Source organism: Artemia franciscana, unplaced genomic scaffold (assembly GCF_032884065.1).
Source record: "Artemia franciscana unplaced genomic scaffold, ASM3288406v1 PGA_scaffold_89, whole genome shotgun sequence".
Classification (NCBI taxonomy): Eukaryota; Metazoa; Arthropoda; class Branchiopoda; order Anostraca; family Artemiidae; genus Artemia; species Artemia franciscana.
Window position 1 is genome coordinate 44,965 of NW_027062717.1, and position 21,122 is coordinate 66,086.

General features: G+C 36.2%; 1 protein-coding gene across 5 annotated transcripts in view; it reads left to right on the forward strand.

Moving 5' to 3' along the window:
- LOC136042237 (obg-like ATPase 1) overlaps window positions 1-21,122 on the forward strand; it is a 52,771-nt gene that overhangs the window by 9,762 nt on the left and 21,887 nt on the right. For all 5 annotated transcript variants that reach the window (XM_065727179.1, XM_065727180.1, XM_065727177.1 and 2 more), the window contains 2 exons: window positions 2,752-2,942; window positions 11,399-11,459. In XM_065727179.1, coding sequence (XP_065583251.1) covers window positions 2,762-2,942; window positions 11,399-11,459 — 242 coding nt within the window. In that variant the 5' untranslated portion in view covers window positions 2,752-2,761. The remainder of the gene's footprint in view (window positions 1-2,751; window positions 2,943-11,398; window positions 11,460-21,122) is intronic.

The window sequence follows — 21,122 nt, forward strand, 5'->3', positions numbered from 1 at the left end:
GAAGATACACAGAGAAGATGTCATTTTTGTCAAGAAAATTCACCAAAATAACATGGCTAACTCCATTTTTACTCCCTCCCTTGCCACCATGACAAGAGGCCACTCAATGAAGCTGTAACAGGAGCCCTCCAGATGTAGAGAGAGGACAAACTTTTTCTCAGTACATGCTGTCCCAAATTGGAACAGTCTTTCCATTGAGACTGTCACTAGTGAATTAATTCTTTCAAAAATACAGTTGATTTGGAGTGGAATTACCAGTGGCACATCACACCCACTAATTTTGTCACCTCATCAATTCAACAGTGAGATATTCTTCTGGAGGATGTAGTCCACCTTATCTTGCTTTAAATGCAATTTAAGGTAATAGTCAATTCTGCAATTATTAGACAACTTGAAACATATAACCTCTTGCCCAACTTGCAGCATGGCTTTCATTATGGCTAAAAATTGTAATGTCTGTTGCCTCCTTGTATTAAACAAAAAACATTGAAGTTTTGGAAGATGTACAGACACATGCCACCAAAGTGACATATGGCATATGGGAGCTTTCCTACCCAGCAAAACTATCCAAGTTGAAACTCTCAACACTTGTTTACAGGAAAGATAGAGGTAACCATTCTAACCTATACATTAATGAAGGCTAATAATCTCTCAGCATTATTTTCCATTGTTGGTCCTAATTCAAGAACCAGAGGTCAGTGTTAGGAACTTGTTAAGCAGTCTACCATATCCAGAGATCACAATCAATTATTTTTCTCCAGAATTATCAACCGTTGGAATAAACTATCTGAAGACACATTTACTGCTGAATCTTTTGACAAAAAGCAGCTATATTCAATAGTTACTGTTAATTTGGGAGACTGCTGAATTCTCATTAAAGAAGTAATAAGCAGCCATACAAGAAAGTCATTCTTATAAATGTCATTGTGAAGCAAAAAGGATTTAAATACTTAATGGTCTCTAAGTTGTAATGTAAGGAATTTAAAACAGAAAAAACAATTACATTCTTTTTTTATAATGTTGATTATGCTTTCTAATCAGATTATCATGTTTTCTTCCACTGCTATCCACTTTTTAAAATCATTTGAAATAATATTTTGGTAAATAGCCTAAAATCTGTGTCAACAAAGGACTTATGGTATATGACAAAAAATTCAATAATATAGAAATTTATTATTAGGGCTAAACATTGGACTATCAGGGGGGGGGGGGAGTAGGCAAGGTTTAACTTCAGAAAAGCAATGATGATGTTTGGAAATATCATAAATTACAGAATCTAATGGTAGGCCTTATCTATTTATTTATTTAGCATGTTTCCTTCAGTTGACCAGCCCCTAAACATTTACAGTGGATGCTAATCACAAATGCACATTTTAGCTTCAGACACTTGTCTTGGAAAGTACAGCTCAATCTTTGACACAGGGCAGATCCAAGAAGTGGTTTTTAAATGTGCTATATTTACAGGGTTAGATGGGGGGCAGGAGGCAACACTAATTGGTTAGCCACAGTATTTTGTAGCTAAAACAAAGTATTTGAAAATAAGGGCAAATTCTTAGTTCAGTATATACTTTTGTACATTAAGGGGGCAAGGGAAAGTTTGTTTTTAATACAAACGAATGTTATTTTTGGATTCAAGATAAAATTTTGATTCCTTAAGTGTCTTTATTTCTGATTTATCACATCACTACATTAATCAGAAAATTTACCAAAATCTCTATTCAGAAACATTTATATTCAGAAAAATCTGCTCTGTTTGCTTTAGCATGAGATGCGGAAGATTCTAGACTAGTTTCGTGATATATATAAATCATTTGATATTTGCTCATTTTGACTAAAAGTAGAGATTCATTTCTAATCACTACCTCATCTTGAGATAGTGCACTAAAATGTTTTATCCTAATGTTGCGACTTTATCTTGTTTTACTGTCTGAGTGAAAAACCAAAAATATCTATTGCAAATTTGAATTATAATAAATAAAACATGGAGCAATTCCAGTGTGTGCTGTCAAAAGGGGCATTAATTCACACTAAAAAGTAGAGGCAACTAAATGGATTTTAGAATTGGAAGAAGAGCATTTTTTTGTTTTTTTTCAGCAGTTTTTGAAAAAAAGTCTTTCAGAATCTAAAGGGGACTGGCAAATGCCCCCTCCTCCAATTACTACCCATAGTCATGAGTAGTTTGTAATGTATGTAAAACACAGATGACACACACAATAAGCCGCTTATTTAAAAAAAAAATCAGCACCACAATTGCCATATATATATTTCATGGTCAAGAAGCAAAAGCAGGACAAAAATAATAAAAAAAAACTGTTAAAAGACAACAATATGCTTGAAATTGGCTAAATGATGTTATTAAAAAGACAGGATGAATAGGCAATGTCTGGATTATAGGCATTTCAATAGCACTGCCTAAGTAAAGAGCAATTTGGGTGCAATCTGTTATTATTTTTTTTAAACAAGGATATTTTGTATAGAAGGATTTTTCTTAGAAACTCTAAAAAGGGCTCATTTGATTGTAGAATTAAATTGGACAGGATTGGAGGGCACGTCAGCTCTCCCCTGCCACACCCATCTTTTCCCCAGACACATCAAATCAAAATTTTGAGATAATCATTTTGTCCAGTATAGTTGAAAGGACTAGAAATTATGGACATAAGTTTTTTTTGGAGGTCAAGCAGGAAACAGGAGCCATAGTACTTCTTATTCTACCTCATTGTTGCTTTTATCTAAATCTATTATCATTTGCAGGGCTTAAATAATGGCACCCAAAAAGGTAGCAGCTCCAGAAGTGAAACCTCTAATGGGTCGAGTGGGCACTAACCTCAAAGTTGGAATAGTTGGCATCCCAAATGTTGGGAAATCTACATTTTTTAATGTCCTAACTAAGAGCCAAGCCTCTGCTGAGAACTTCCTTTTCTGCACAATTGACCCCAATGAAAATAAGTATTACTTGTTGGCTATGCTAAAGATACACTAACCTTAGTCTCTTCTTTCTTTCTTATTATCTGCTGTTTTTTCAATGCTGATTTTGTACAGAGTTTGGTAGTTGCTTTAGATAATTCAATTGTTTTGTTGTTAGGACAATAAAAAACAAAAAAAAACATTACAGGTTGAAATTTTAACCATAAGGTCTAAAAGTTGGAACTGTTTAAGATCTTAATGGTGCTTATCACATAAATATTATACTAATAGGCTACTATTAACAACTCACTACAGCACCAAGCCACCTAAGGCCAATTAAGCTATGGACGATCTTCCTCCAGCCTAGTCTATTTAAAGCCTCCCTCTTTACACCCTCCCATGAAGTTCCCGTTTCCCTTAAATCTTTCTTTACGAAATCCTCCCACCCCAACTGTGGACAACCTGCTTTCTGTTTAGCCCCAGACGGTTGGCTGAAAAGGACAATCTTTGACAAGCTGTCATCCATCATTTGCAGAATGTGTCCTAACCATCTCAACCTTTCTCTCATTGTATCCATAGAAAGTGGGGTTGAACCACACTTTTTGTACAGCCTACTATTGGAAATACAGTCAGTCAGCCAGGTGCCCAAAACTATCCATAGGCAATTTCTCTGAAAAACATCTAGCAAATCTTCCTTCGTTTTTTGGAGCACCCATGCTTCAGTACCATATTTTACAACTGTCGTCTTTTAATATTCTAATCTTGGTTCACAGACTTATCTTCCTATTCTTCCAAACTGTTTTCAGCTTTGAAAAAAGAACCTGATCCTTGACTATTCTACTTTTAACATCTTCACTGCTCCAACTGTCTTTTTTACTAATAATACTATCAAGGTAAGTAAAGCTGCCCCCTTCCCTTCTATATTTTGGAAAGTATATTCTGTTGTATCTTCATGAGGGAAAATCGAGAAAAATCTTTGCCCCTCTACGTACATTTTTGAGAATTGGTGCTCTTGGCCTATAACAGACACCATAAAACATGTGACACGTCTCTTCAAGAACTTATGGAAAGAAGACTTCTCTGGCCTCTGCCCCAAACCCTCCTGATTAATACCAGGATTTTTTGTTGCCAATGGATTTTATATAGTTTTACCTTGCTTTGATAAAATTGCACGTGTGCATGTTTGGTCTGGAATATTTTTAGTAACTTTTATTGTCTAATAAAATTCTTTTTTTTTTTCTAAAGAATCCACAAAATTTCTTGTCATAGCTAAACTAAAAGTGAAGCAAACACAATCTGCAGGTGATCAGCTCAATTTAGCACTAAGTTTTATAAGGTAAACTATTAGAGATTTTATAGTGCATGTTTGTCCTATATATTTTTTCCTAATCTTGTTTTATTTTTTTCACGAACCAAAAAAATAAATTAGTTCTCTCTTTTTTTTTGTGGAGGATAAATTCTGACTCCAGATATAATAATGATACCCTTTGTTCCTTTACTGACAAACTTTATAGGCTTTGAACTTGTAGAAGTGTTGTTGTGGTAGCAACTTGTTGGGTTTGTTCTTGAAATGTTATGTCTAATACTCATGTGTGGAATATTTTCAAGTGTTGTCAAACAACTAGATCAGTTTTCATCAAACTTCCCACTCTTGTGGAAGCTAAAAAATAGATTGTATTTCTTGAGAAATTGTACAATACATATTTTATCTCCTGTATATTTTCCTTGCTTCTCACTCTTCCTTGTGAAACAACCCTAATGGAAGGGAGGCTGGATCAGCAAAAGTGAAAAATCGTCTGGGAAAGCTGTGGTTTTCCCTGGTTTTTGGGAGTAAAAAAACATCAACAATTTGTGTGCCTTATTCTGTCAAGAATCCGTAAGGGGGGAGGACAATAAGAATGCTGTGGTAAAAATGTGGAATCACCCTAAAAAGTAAGTTCATTTAATGTATACAGGCACATGCGCAGGAGGGGGCATCCTAAATTTCATCGAATGTTTTGGTATGTCTTATTCAAATTATTAAATAGACTTGGTTTTTATGGCACTTGGTATTAATCAAGTGACATATAACAATCGCAAATTCCGTCGGTCCCGGTTTTGCTACTTTAGGCACTTCCAGGTAAGCTAGGACAAAGAAATTTGGCAGGCGTATCAGGGACCGGACCATATTAAATTATAAATAGTCGTTTTCCCGATTTGACCATCTGGGAGGGGGAGTGGGGGCCGGTTAATTTAGGAAAAATAGAAAAAATGAAGATTTTTAACTTACGAACGGTTGATCAGATCTTAATGGAATTTGATGTTTGGAAGGATATCTTGTTTCAAAGCTATTATTTTAAATCCCAACCCGATCTGGTGACATTGTGGAGGATTTGGGAGGGGGAAACCTAAAAATTTGGAAAACACTTAGAGTGAAGGGATTGGGATGAAACTTGGTGGAAAAAATAAGCAAAAGTCCTATATACATGATTGACCCAACCGGAACGGATCCGCTCTTTGAGGTATTATGGGGGGGGGGGTTAATTCTGAAAAATTAGAAAAAATGAGGTATTTTTAACTTACGAACGGGTGATCGGATCGCAATGAAATTTGATATTTAGAAGGATCTTGTGTCTCAAAGCTCTTAATTTAAATCCCGGCCGGATATAGCGACATTGGAGGGAGTTTGGGGGGACTTAAAATCGTGGAAACGCTTAGATTGGAGGGATCGGGATGAAACTTGGTGGGAAAAATAAGCAGAAGTCTTTGATACGCGATGGACATAATTGGATCGGATCCGCTCTATTGGGGGGGGGGGTATTTCTGAAAAATTATAAAAACGACGTATTTTTAACTTACAAAGGAATGATAGGATCTTCATGAAACTTCATATTTAGAAGGACATCGTAGCTCAGATCCCTTATTTTAAATCTCATCTGGATCCAGCGTCCTTGGGGGAGGGCAGTTGGGGGGACCAGAAATCTTAGAAAATACTTAAAGAGGAGAGATCAGGATGAAACTGGATGGGAAGAATGAAAATCTGTCTAAGATACATGACTGACATAACTGGACCGGATCTGCTCTCTCTGACGGAGGTGGGGGGGGGGTAATTTGGAAAAATGAGGTATTTATAACTTACGAACGGGTCACCAGATCTTAATGGAATTTGATATTTAGAAGGATCTTGTGCTTTAAAGCTCTAATTTAAAATTCCGACCAAGTCCTTTGACATTGGGGGTAGTTGGAGGAGGAAACCAGAATTCTTGGAAAACGTGGAAATTGGGGTATTTTTATCTTACGAATAGGTGATTGGATCTTAATGAAACTTGATATATATAGAAGGATCTTATGTCTCAGATGCTCCATTTTCGACTCGAATTGGATCTGGGGACATAGGGGGTTGGAGGTGAAACTTGATGGGAAGAATAAGCACAAGTTCTAGATACATGGTTGACATAATTGGTACGGATCCGTTCTCTTTGGAGGAGCTGGGGGGGTGTGTGTGTTAATTTGGAAAAATTAGAAAAATTGAGGTATTTTTAACGGGTGACCGGATCTTTATTAAATTTGATATTTAGAAAGAATTCATGTCTCAGAGCTCTTATTTCAAATCCCGACCAGATCTGTTGACACTGCTTGGAGTTGGAGGAGGAAATCTTGGAAAACGCTTGGAGTGGAGGAATCGGGATGAAGCTTGGAATAAGCAAATGTCCTTTTACGTGATTGACGTAACCGTACTGGATTCTCTCTCTTTGGGGGATTTGGGGGGAGGGGTTCAGTAATTTGGCGGGTTTGGGGCTTCTGGACGTGCTAGGACGATAAAAATTGGTAGGCGTGTCAGGGAGCTGCACATATCGACTTTCATAAAGTTGTTTTCCCAAATTCGACCATCTGGGGGGCTAAAGGGAGAGGAACAATTAGAAAAAATGAGGTATTTTTAACTGACGAGTGGCTGATCGGATCTTAATAAATTTTGATATTTAGAAGGAGATCGTGACTCGGTGCTCTTGTTTTAAATCCTGACCGGCATTAAGCCTCTGATTTTTCTTTTAAATCAATCTATTGATTCTTAGAATTTTTAGAGCTCATACCATATGAGCTGTTGGCTCTTAGCTCTTCTTGCCTAGTCACAAGGACCATATGAGCTCTTAGCTCTTGTTTAGTATCCCTTGCTCTAAAGAAAAATTCCTGTGCACATCCCTAGATCTATATATTGCTACTGAAATTCAGTTTTTAGGGTTTTGGTTTTTAGGTTTGCTCTTCGCTTACCCTTTATTACTATAAACGGTTTTATGTATCTTCGAACAAGCTTCCGCTTTCAGTGATTTTTTTTTGTCAAAAATATTTAGTTAGAATGTCCTTACTCAGGTTTAATCCCAAATTTACAGCTTGTATTTATTTTAAGCCTTAACTGTTCGAAAATTGTTTGTATAAGAAAAATGTGTTGAAGTAGGCAATTCCCCTTCAAATCTTTCTTACCAAATTTCTTGTGGCTGCTGACGCCAAAATTAATGATAGCCTAATTATAATTCGAATCAAAAGCGGAATCTTTCGCTATAAGAATATAAAAAAAGCATGGAACTTCCAAATTAACTTTAAATTTTAACATTCTTGTATGGCCTCTTGTCGACATCCCGGGCTACATGAGATATCTGAATTCGATCGTTCATATGTTGGAATGCATTCTCAGTCAGGGTCGCACAGAACCCTAAGGTTCTGCGGAGGGTCCTAGGGTACCGCGAGAAATAGTGATATGATATATTATGATATTCAGCCCTAGGGACAAAATAAGAAGATACCTTATACATTGTGAAGGAGTTTCATAAGAATATGTAATTTATTTTAAGGCCCCAAGGATATTAAAATCAAAACATTTTTAGTGTCCTGGACCCAGCATAGGTCTATTAATAACTGAAAACTGCGATTTTTTGTTATTTTTCTTATGGTAATTTAAAAACACTGAAATTGTATGGATAACACCACATATGTTGTTTATTACTGGGTGTTAGACACGCATCAAAAATAAGATCGTGGTGAAAACCCTCTCATAGTGCGAGTAATAGGCTCTAATACGAGCCTATTATTGGTATTATCTGTCACCGTTCATTTACTGCCCCCCCCCCCGTGCCTGACTGTGAGGAATATTTTTTTGTGGAATACACTCCCAAAACTAGATGGACTTGGTCCAGTGATGACTACCAAAATCATGCCCATGAGTAGGGCTCAATCCTAAGGAAATGTGAACTGCTGACCATTGCACAACAAAACATCCCTTGAAGAGTAACTTGGGAGAAGGAAGTACTTTTGCTAATACTGGTTTTGAGAATCAAGTAACGCTTGTTTTTGATGGTTGGCGATTTTAGGGTGACTCTTCTTTCCCCTCCAAGGGGCCAGTCTTGCCTGTGGAGACAGGCCCTAAGTTTGCTGGTAGGGTTCTTGGGGAGGAAGTAATAGTGGAAACCTCAAAATTCTGAGCCTGAGAGGGCACCAGTAGCCCAGCAGCATTGCACGCTATTTTGGGGGGAGGAGCGGAGGCTACAGGCGTCTGTAGCCTGAGCCTTGATCGACTCAGTTTTGTGAATCCATACATAATAATAATACGAATGTCAGAATCAACTGTTTTTAGAAGAAAATATTCACTCGTTTTTTTTAATTTCTGTCATTATTCTTATTCATTTTTATGGCACTTGGTATTAACCAAGTGATGTATAGCAATCCCCAATTCTGTCGGTCTGTCTGTCGGTCCCGGTTTTGCTACTTTAGGCACTTCCAGGTAAGCTAGGACGATGAAATTTGGCGAGCGCATCAGGGACCGGACCAGATTAAATTAGAAATAGTCATTTTCCCGATTTGACCATCTGGGGGGAGTGGGGGGCCGGTTAATTTCGCCAAAAATAGAAAAATGAAGTATTTTAACTTATGAGCAGGTGATTGGATCTTAATGAAATTTGATGTTTGGAATTATATTGTGTCTCAGAGCTCCTATTTTAAATTCCGACCGGATCTGATGACATTGGGGGGTGTTGGAGGGGGGAAACCTAAAGTCCCGGTTTTGCTACTTTAGGCACTTCCAGGTAAGTTAGGACGATGAAATTTGGCAAGCGTATCAGGGACCGGACCAGATTAAATTAGAAATAGTGGTTTTCCCGATTTGACCATCTGGGGGGGTGGGGGTGGGGGGCCGGTTAATTCGGAAAAAATAGAAAAAATGAAGTATTTTTAACTTATGAGCGGGTGATTGGATCTTAATGAAATTTGATGTTTGGAATGACATTGTGTCTCAGAGCTCTTATTTTAAATCTCGACCGGATCTGATGACATTGGGGGGAGTTGGAGGGGGGGGGGAACCTAAAATCTTGGAAAACACTTAGAGTGGAGGGATCGGGATGAAACTTGATGGGAAAAATGAGTGCAAGTCCCAGATACATGATTGAAATAATCGGAACTGATTCGCTCTCTTTGGGGTAGTTGGGGGGGGGGGTAATTCTTAAAAGTTAGAAAAAATGAGGTATTTTCAACTTACAAACTGGTGATCGGATCTCAATGAAATTTGATGTTTAGAAGGATATCGTGTCTTAGAGCTCTTATTTTAAATCCCGACCGGATTTGGTGACGGGGGTGGGGAGTTGGGAGGGGGGAAACCTAAAACTTGGAAAACACTTAGAGTGGAGGGATCGGGATGACATATGGTGGGAAAAATAAACACAAGTCCTAGATAGATGATTGATATAAACGGAACGGATCCGCTCTCTTTAGGGTAGTTGGGGGTGGGGTATTTCTGAAAAAAAAAAAATTAGGTATTTTTAACTTACGAACGGGTGATCGGATCTCAATGAAATTTAATATTTAGAAGGATATCGTGGCTCAGAGCTCTTATTTTAAACCCGACCGGATCTGGTGACATTAGGGGGGAGTTGGGAGGGGGAAACCTAAAACTTGGAAAACACTTAGAGTGGAGGGATCGGAATGAAACTTGGTGGAAAAAAAACACGAGGTATTTTTAACTTACGAACGGGTGATTGGATCTCCATGAAATTTGATATTTAGAAGGATGTCGTGTCTCAAATTTCTTATTTGAAATCCTGACCGGATCTGGTGACATTGGGGGAAGTTTGGGGTGGGGAAACCTAAAATGATGGAAAACGCTTAGATTGGAGGGATTGGGATGAAACTTGGTTGGAAAAATAAGCAGAAGTCTTGCATACGTGATTTACATAATTGGAACGGATCCGCTCAATTGGGGGGGGGGGTATTCTGAAAAATAAGAAAAAATGACGTATTTTTAACTTACGAAGGAGTGATCGGATCTTCATGAAACTTCATATTTAGAAGGACCTCGTAACTTAGATATCTTATTTTAAATCTCAACCGGATCAAGCGTAATTGGAGGGGGGGCAGTTGGGGGGACCGGTAATCTTAGAAAGTACTTAAAGCGGTGAGATCAGGATGAAACTGGATGGGTGGACCGGATCTGCTTTCTTTGGTGGAATTGAGAGGGGGGGGGTAATTTTGAAAATTGAGGTATTTGTAACTTACGAAGGATGACCAGATCTTAATGAAATTTGATATTTAGAAGGATGTCGTGCTTTAAAGTTCTAATTTCCAATGCCGACCAGATCCTGTGACATTCAAGGGAGTTGGAGGGGGAAACTGGAATTCTTGGAAAACATGAAAATTGGGGTATTTTTATCTTACGAATAGATGATCGGATCGTAATGAAATTTGATTTTTAGAAGTAATTCATGTCTCAGAGCTCTTATTTCAAATCCTGACCAGATCTTTTGTCATTGGGGGGAGTTGGAGGGGGATATCTTCAGGGAGTTGGAGGGAGAAGAACACTTGGAGTGGAGGAATCGGGATGAAGCTTGGTGGATAGAATAAACAAATGTCCTTGATACGTGATTGACAGAATCGTACTGGATTCGGTCTCTTTGGGGGAGCTGGGGGGAGGGGTTCAGTGATTTGGCGAGTTCGGTGCTTCTGGACGTGCTAGGGCGATGAAAATTGGTAGGCGTGTTAGGGAGCTGCACAATTGGGGCAAAAGGGAGAGGAAAAATTACAAAAAATTAAGTATTTATAACTTACGAGTAGGTGATCGGATCTTAATGAATTTTGATATTTAGAAGGACTTTGTGACTCAGAGCTCTTATTTTAAATCAATCTATTGATTCATAGAATTTTGTTAGAATTCATACCATATGATCTCTTGGCTCTTAGCTCTTCTCGCCTCGTCACAAGTGCCACATGAGCTCTTAGCTCTTGTTCTTTTTATGTTTTCATGTATTATCATTATAACTACTTTTATAGTAATTGCTTTGATTATTATTTTTTATACATAATATTTGAATGGACAGTTCATTTTTGTATGGTCGTAGACTCCTTTGGGAAACATATGGTTCTGGAGCTTATGGCATGTTGTGTCAGTTTTGTTGTAACTGTTTTGTTGATAAATTTAATTCATTTCAGTACTTCAGTGTTAAGCGTTGCTATATGTTATTTTTTTTTTTTTAGATACGTCTAGTACCAGTGCCCAATGCTAGATACGATTATCTGTGTCAATATTTCAAACCTTTAAGGTAAGCATCATTTTAATACAATCCTTAAAAGGGCTTATGGCAGGTTTGCCTCTCACTATCTCGGACTATCTCTCTTGGATTTTTTCTACAATTAGTCATGGCTTGATTCCCCCGACTGCTTGATTCCCCCAACTGCTTGATTTTAATTCAAAATCAACGGACTTAGTTTATAATTTCTGCTTTATAATTTCTCTTCTACGCGCTTTATAGTTGAAGGTAATGAAAAAAATATATGGTCGCCTTTTGCCCCCTACGCGTAATGGTGACGGAGATTTAAGAGACTGGGACTCTCCAGACTACCATGCTGAGACCCACACTTTTACACTTTTATTTGAATGACTTGGATGTCAACCTTGTGCATAATTCTCATGATGATACTGAGGCTCATGTAGTTCCACATGTCTTTCGGATATAGAAAAGCTTCCTAATGCCTGGATCGTCTATTTCTACCACCCAGGACAAAGGAGCCATCAGTCATCCGACCAAAGATTCTGCGTCGACCTCCTAACTTTGCATGGGGTTTTTTGCTCTTTAGAACTTATTTCCATCCACCTTGCCTCTCCCTCTTTACAAGTCTCGTAGTCTATTGCAAAATATGGATGTCTGCTTGTTCGAGGGAATCCTAAAGTTCAATTGGTACACTACAGATTAGAACCTTTTATTAAAAGATTTGCCGATGGCTATAATCTGCAATTAAATAAAAACAACACGTTTTTTAAATGGAAGTAAGCAGCAACATTAAAACTTAAACCGAACAGAAATTACTCCGTATATGAAATGGGCTTTTCCTCCTCAACGCCATGCTCTTTACGCTAAAGTTTGACTCTTTCTCTTAACTCTAATTTTCAAAACAGTAAGAAACTTTAACGTAAAGAGCGGGGCGTTGAGGAGGAAAACCCCCTTTCATATACGGAGTAATTTCTGTTCGTTTTATGTTTTAATGTTGCTCCTTACTTTCATTTAAAAAACGTCTTTTTTTATTTAATTCTTATAAAAACCACGTTCCAAACTTGAGGAGACAACTATTAATACCCGGTCGAACTTAAAAGTCACCAAATTTAAACTTCCCGATATAATCTTGTGTTGGATTTAGACAAAGTGTAAAATGGTAACTGTCACCAAGTCGATGGGGAATTTGGTCTCATATTGAATTCATGTATGTTTATGCAAATGAGGCCAAAGGATATACAATCTGATTTGTTGGATATTAACAATTTGTTTTAATTAGCTTCCTTATAAAGATGACTCATATTTATTTCATTTCCGTCACCAGTTATTAGAATCCCAGCAGATGGTGTAATGTTGTCAAAATCCTGGGGGGAGTTTGGGTTTGCAGAGGACAATTCCCCCCCTGTCTCATAGAAAATTACAGCGCTGATCTCAGTGTTAGGGTGTTTTGGTTGGATGTAATCTAGAGATGCATAGAGTTTCTCCAAGAAATTTTTACGCTTCTCCCATTTTTGGCTGGGTGAATAATAAAAATATCCAACAATAATACTGGTTAATGGATGGAGTAGAAATTTCTGTTTAACTATAATACGCATTATTTCATCATATTTAATTATTTCCGTAGTTTTTACTTCCCTTGTTGACAAAGTGTCACGGCAAAAAATCATTACTCCTCCACCTTTTTCACCAAGGTGAAAATAATAATAAGTGAGGAGTGTAACAAACTTATTACAGTAACCTAAATTCAGAGTATCCCGGTTTTAGGACGGAAATGGTAGCATTTTTTTATTATTTGTAATTTTACTATTATGAGTTTAAAAAAAAAGCCGTTTTATAAGGCAGACGATAAAAAAAGGAGTTTGATGAAAAAGGAGAAGTTTGATTTGAAAAAGGAGTTTTATGGTGGGTAGGGCTAGTGACACTTTTGGGGAGTTGCTGGGGTTTATCCCCAGATTTATCATTTTTTTTGTTGCCCAGTGACCTGAAGGGGGTACCAGAGAATTTAGAATCACAACATTAAGAGTTTTACGATCCTAGTACATCATATTATATTTAGGGCTTGATAGCAGGGAGGGGGTTATCTATTGGACGTGAGAATTAACACTTTGGGGGAAATCTGAGGAAAACAAAAGTCGGAGTACTATTATAGCGTAGTTGAGAGTTACTTTTGGACAGGGAAGGGATAAACTGGCTCTATTGGTGCCAGTGCCAGTTTGCATCGTGATGTCATTCTCAATACATTCGAAATAAGATTCAATACATTCAATACTTCGAATTTGAAGAATAAATTGGAAAATAAGGTTTAAAATTTTCAATTTTCTTCGAGTTTTGTTTTGTTTTTAGTTTCTTTGAAAAGTGCTAAGGAAAGTGTAAAAGAGGGATTTACACACGAAAAATGTCTTAAAAACTTAGAAAAAACCACAAATCTCATGTTGTTGAAAAGACTTCCTTGTGAACTTCTTCAAATTTTGGCAGTAGTGGGCACAAAATGAAAAAAAAAAGAAGAAGAAAAAGCAGGCGAACAATCATCAAAATTAAGCTAAAAACATATGGCACCAAAAAGTTTCAGAAGATTTAGCTTTCCTTTGAAAGGATAGTTGGCTTTGAAAACAACAAATTGGTATTTTTGAAGTTTCTACAGACGAAAATGTTGTCAAATTCTACCAGTTTGTTTTTCTTATCTTCCAAGCGTAAAACTACCATAAATCACCATTAATAAATAAATGGTTTCCAAAACGAAAAGAAATTACAATAGATAACCTAACCAAACTCAAAACGACCAAAAAATCAAAAGGAGTAGGGCTGGCATTCCCCATGTCTTCTCAAGACTAGAACATAATTTCCACTTTAGTAAAAAAAAAGAAGAAGAAATAACCATGTATTGTCAGTTTAATATACATACTCTGATATTTATTCCGTACTATCTCAAAACTTCTTTATTTAGTAAAGTCCAAAAAATTAAAACATTAAAAATTTTTTTTCAATAAAGTACAAATTATGTTCTGGTCTTGAGAAAGCGTGGGGGTTGTCAGCCCTACTCTTATCAACTTTTGAGTTTGACTCGGTTTTATTGTAATTTCTGTTTGTTTTTGGTTAAATTTATGTATTGATGGTGATTTGTGGTAGTTGTACGCTTGGAAAATTATTTGAATTTATGTCTGCTCATATTTGGCTTAATTAAGCTCTTTACTATTTTTCGACAATTATTTTTTTGCGGAAAATGTTTTTTTAATTATTTTCTGTTCTTTTTTTTACATAGTATTTTATTTTGCAGCGTTAGTGTAATCTTTTCGTGACAAATTTCCTGTATTAATGTTCCCCCGAACCCCATTTTTATCAAGTTTAAGTACACATCTTTTTCCCTCACAATGATTTTCAACTTCATGCGTATCCCAAGACCAAACAATACTTTTCAAAAGGCTTTATAATAGCATTTCAGAAAAAGTTGTTTTTTTTTACAGATTTCCTCATCTTTCCCCTGTACTTTGTAACATAATCTTTTCCCTCAAGTGCTCTTAGAATGGGGATCAATGATATGTGAATTACTATGGTTATCAAACAGTTCGTGGTAACGAACTGTAGTAAGGAGCGACCCGGCTCAATAGTAACCAAAACTCTAAAAAATGGAATTTTGATAACGAAAATCACACCATCAGATTGAGCGTATCAGAGAACCCTACTGTAGACGTTTCAAGCTCCTATCTGCAAAAATGTGGAATACAAAAAAAATTGGAGGGCATCTAGGCCCTCTCCCACGCTAATTATTTTACCAAAGTCAACGGATCAAAATTCTGAGATAGCCATTTTATTCAGCGTAGTCGAAAAACATTATAACTATGTCTTTGGAGACGACTTACTGCCCCACAGTCCCCGTGGGAGGGGCAACAAGTTACAAACTTTGACCAGTGCTTACATATAGTAATGGTTATTGGGAAGTGTACAGGCGTTTTTATGAGGATTTTTTTGGTTGGGGGGTGGGATTGAGAAGAGGGGGATATGCTGGGGGAACTTTCCATCGATAATTTGTCATGGGGGAAGAAAATCTCCATTAAGGGAGCGCAGGATTTACCAGCATTATTAAAAAAAAAAAACAATGAAAAAATAAATATGAAAAAGTTCTTTCAGCTGGAAGTAAGGAACAGCATTAAAACTTAAAACAAACAGAAATTATTACCCATTTGAGGGGCTCACCTCCTCCTAATAACCTGCTCTTTACGCTAAAGTATTTTTAGTAATTTCAACTATTTATTCTACGGCTTTTGTGATTCTGGGGTCATTCTTAATGAATTGGGACAAAATTTAAGCTTTAGTGTAAAGAGCGAGGATCTGACAAGGGGGCGAACCCCCTCATATATGTAATAAAAATATGAGAATACAAAAGTTCTTTACGTAAGCTAATTTATAAAATACGTAAATCTTTTACTAATAAAAATATTCGTAAAAAATTAAAAGTTCTAGTTGCCTTTTTAATTAACCAAAAAATCGGAGGGCAACTAGGCTTCCTCCCCCGCTCTTTTTTTCTCAAAATCATTCGATCAAAATTATGAGAAAGTCATTTAGCAAAAAAAAAAAAAAAAAATGCAAATTTCGTTTTAATTATTCCTCTGCGGAGAGCCAAAATCAAAACATGCATTGATTCAAAAACGTTCAGAAATTAAATAAAAAAAAAAAAGTTTTTTTAACTGAAAGCAAGGAGCGACATTAAAACTTAAAACGAACAGAAATTACTTCGTATATGAAAGAGGCTGCTTCTTCATCAACGCCCCGCTCTTTACGCTAAAGTTTTTTACTGTTTTAAAAAGAAGAATTGAGAGAAAGAGTCAAACTTTTGCATAAAGAGCGGGGCGTTGATGAGGAAGCAGCCTCTTTCATATACGAAGTAATTTCTGTTTGTTTTAAGTTTTAATGTCGCTCCTTACTTTCAGTTAAAAAAACTTGTTTTTTTTATTTAATATAAAGAAGAACCATTATTTATTTCCAGCTAATACTATGATAGTAGAATTAATTTCAGATTTAGCTAACACTACAATAGTCAATAAAATAATTTATGAAAATTTATCATTGATACATAAAATCAAGAAATCAAAAACACTATATTGAAAAAATGAACCTCATTCTAACGGAAATGAAAAGTTCTAGTGCCCTTTTTAAGTGACCAAAAAAATTGGAGGCCATCTAGGCCCCCTCCCACGCTCATTTTTTTCCCTAAGTCAATGGATCAAAATTTTGAGATAGCCATTTTGTTCAGCATAGTCGAAAACCATAATAACTATGTCTTTGAGGATGACTTACTCCCCCACAGTCCCTGGGGGAGGGGCCTTAAGTTACAAAGTTTGACCAGTGTTTACACACAATAATGGTTATTGGGAAGTGTACAGACGTTTTCAGGTGGATTTTATTTTGTTTGGGGTTGGGGCTGAGGAGAAGGGGCTATGTTGGAGGATCTTTCCTTGGAGGAATCTGTCATGGGGGAAGAAAAATTCAATGAAAGGGGCGCAGGATTTTCTAGCATTACTATAAGAAAACAATGAAAAATAATCATGAACACTTTTTTCAAATGAAAGGAAGGAGTACCATTGAAACTTTAAACGAACAGATATTATTACGAATATGAGGGGTTCTAATAATACTTTAGCATAAAGAGTGAGGTATTTAGGAGGAGATAAATACCTCGCTCTTTATGCTAAAGTATTTTTAGTAATTGCAACTATTTATTCTACGGCCTTTCTGATTCAGGGGTCATTCTTAAAGAATTGGGACAAAATACGATTTAGTGTAGAGAGCGAGGTATTACCGAGGGTACAAACCCCTCGTATACATAATAAAAATATAAAGTTATGAAAGTTTGTTACGTAAGTTAATTCTTAAGTTACGTATATTTTTTACTAATAAAAACGTTCGTTAAAAATTAAAAGTTCTAGTTGCCTTTTTAAGTAACCGAAAAATTGGACGGCAACTAGGCCTCCTTCTCCACCCCTTATTTCTCAAAGTCGTCTGATCAAAACTAAGAGAAAGCCATTTAGCCAAAAAAGAATTAATATACAAATTTCATTTTAATAATTTATGTGTGGATAGCCAAGACCAAACATGCATTAATTCAAAAACGTTCAGAAATTAAATAAAAAAAAACTAATTTTTTTAGCTGAAAGTAAGGAGCGACATTAAAACTTAAAACGAACAGAAATTACTCCGTATATGAAATGGGTTGTCCCCTCTGCAATCCCTCGCTCTTTACGCTAAAGTTTGACTCTTTGCCACAATTCTACTTTTTAAAACAATTAAAAGCTTTAGCGTAAAGAGCGAGGGATTGCAGAGAGGACAACCCATTTCATATACGGAGTAATTTCTCTTCGTTTTAAGTTTTAATGTTGCTCCTTACTTTCAGCTAAAAAAATAGTTTTTTTTTATTTAATTATCTATAGCATCCAAAGTACTACGGCCTTTCATGAACCCAAAGTGGTTTGTCGAGATCCAGTTCTTGAATCAAACGTTCAAAGACTTTCCCTACATTTGATAACAAACTAATTGGGCGGTAGGACTGGGGATTACCATCATTTTTTTTTACCGCTCTTTAGAATTAATTTTGACATTCGCCCTTTTCCAGGCTGACGGGAAATACCGGAGTGTTATGCATGCGTTTATGGTGTTATAACATTTATATTCGTTTTTAAAATTAGGCTAACAATACAATCTGGACCGGGGGCTTTTACAGGACGCATGCTATTAATTCCTTCGCTTAATTCTTCTTCCGTGATGGTAATTTCATCATTGTCCTCTATTGTCAAAACTTCTGTAACGACGCTTCTTAATTTTATGTGATATTGGGTATCACTACTTACATCATCTTTTCCAAACCACTTCTGGAATAGTACTTCTCCTGCCTCTTTAGTTGACGTTGTTATTGAGCCATCATCTTTAGTCACATGAATAGACCTAATCGGAAGTTTATTTGATTTCATTATTTTATGAATAGTATTCCAAGGGTCCAATGTTCCTCTAATCTCACAAAAGTTCCTCCAGTCATCCTGTTTTGCTTTTAAAATTGATTTTTTATTACTATTCCTTATATACTTCATGTTTTGGTCACTTTCCCATGTTCGCAATATTTTATGAATTCGTATGGCATGTCAATAGGCTTTCCTTTTTGCAGATAAATCTGGATTCCACCATCTTACATATTTTTTGGAATTAGGACCATGTTTTCGTGTTGGTATTGATTCTAACATTGCTTGTGTTATTCAATCCACAAAATTATCTAAAGCTAAATCAATTTCATTTTTAGTAAAAAGTGGCATAGCATATAAACTATCTATTCTATTTAACAGAACTAAACTAAATTAATCCCAATTTGCCTTCCTGTAGTCAAATTTACAATCATTATGGTTATAACAAGTTTCACAACCTATTTCAAACTTTAGTTTAAACAAAACATATAAGTGATCAGACATTGATAGATGTTCAGAAAGGACGTCCCAATCTTCAACGAATGATAATAAAGAAGCACTAACTGCAGTGTTGCCACTTATGCCATATATACTTTTATTGGGGTCATTTAACACTACTAGGTTTTTACTAGCTAGAAAATCCTCTAATTCTTTACCACGATTGTCTGTAGCTGTTCTTTGGGACCATAGTGAGCTTTCAGCATTAAAATCACCACCTATAACTAAGCGAGATATATTTTTCACATTGTCTAGGATATTCAACTGGTAAGCTAAGGAACTCACTGATGGAGGGCAATTGGTTATTACTTTTACTGTTACTGCTATTACCACTACTACTAATGCTACAGGCACTGTTAATATTACGACAAAATATCTTAAGAAGTTAAGGTAAATCACAACACAGAATACACTGCGAGTATGTATTTTGCCAGAAAGCTTTATTAGCATTATCTTAGTAACGGCTTGGAGCATTAATCTGAAACTTGTAATACATGCTATGGTGTAGGTATAGCCAGTTTTATACGATGCTACTGTTATTGTTGTTGATACAGTTACTTCTAATGCTGCTTAATATAATGGTATTGAGGGTAAAGTTGAATTTAATCAAAGGGCAAAATGTCCAAGAATTTAGATTTTTCTAAATAGCAGAAAAGAACGGAAAACTGAATATTCCAAACAATTTAATAAATAAATACTATTTATTATCATACCCACCTCTCTTTTTATACTCCCAGTAATTTTCCATTTCTCTTTAAATGTTTTCTTGCGACATCCTCTCACTCCACTCAGGGACGATTTGCTTTTCATTTGGCCCTTGACGGATGATTGACAGCCCTTTGACAAACTGGAAATCATTTTTCTGGCTGTCATTTTTTGCCGGAATATACCCCCAGCTAAACATCACTGACGTTTACGTCTTACTCTTATCGCTAGGCTTACCAGAGGACGTTATGATTTGGAAAGATAGAAGACTGCATAGATTTTTGATCACATGGGACTACAAAATAAAAAGACATACATGTACCAAAAGGACAAGAACGTAGTAAAAACTTTTAAGTCTCTTTCCATGAGATAAGCTCTCAGTCCCAGCCTGCTAAAGGAATGGGGTAGCATGAATTCAACTTTGCCCTCAATACAAGTAGTTTTAGAAATAACTGCAGTAACAGCAATGGCAGTAGCATCGTATAAAACTTGGTAAACCTACACCCTAACATGTATTGCATGTTTCAGCTCAATGCTCTAAGCTGTTACTAAGATAATGCTGATAAACCTTTTTGGCAAAATACATACTCGCAGTTTATTCTATGTTGTGATTTACCTTAACTTCTTTCCCAATATTCCCTGAAATTTTATCCTTAAGATATTTTGTCGTAATATTAACAGTGCCTGTAGCATTAGTAGTAGTAATAATAAATAAATAATTTATTTATAACCCACAAAGTACATTAAACTGTGGAGTAAACACACAAAAAAAGAAAAAACAAGACAAAAAACATAATAACATAAATAACATAGCAGCATAACGACATACAACATAAATAAATTACCTCCAATCAAAAAATGGCCAAAGAGGGTCAAAAACACCGACCATTTGCCGAGTTTTAAAACATATATCTTTAGATAAATGTTTCAGTCGCGAGGGCGCATCAACGATGTCAAATTTAGAGACGACTGTATGATTCCGATACCACCGAGGCAGACGCAGCAAATACTTGCAATACTTAAAATATCCTGAGCGTATTTTAGTGGTGGTAATAGCAGTAACAGTACTAAGAGTAAAAGTGACAGCAACAATCGGAATGTGCACGTATCGTCTTCTGATCATATAATCAAAAGAACTTTATCACTCCATGGAATTTCCAACTTGGTACCCAAAACAGTTTTTGAGATGCGTCGTTATGACAACCTGCACGCATGCGCACAATATGTTTTGATTTAGTTTAGCCCTCTCTTCAACATTTCTTGAGAGCTTCACCTTGATACCTCTAGCCTCTGTATACCAAGGGGCAACCCCCCCCCCACTTTCTACACCAAATACTGAATGTAAGCAGTGAGCGAATTGTGTAGCTTATAACCCAAGTCCTGAAAAACGAAGAAGGGAGGATTATTTTCCTCAAAGGTATTATTATTGGAATTTCAATAATATTGAATAAATAGCGTTTCTTAAACTTTTGTAGATTTTTTTTGGGATAATAAAGGATACTGTAAGGGATGGTTACCTTCCAAATCTTTTTCAAATTTAAAAACTAGAATTTTTAATTTCTAATCA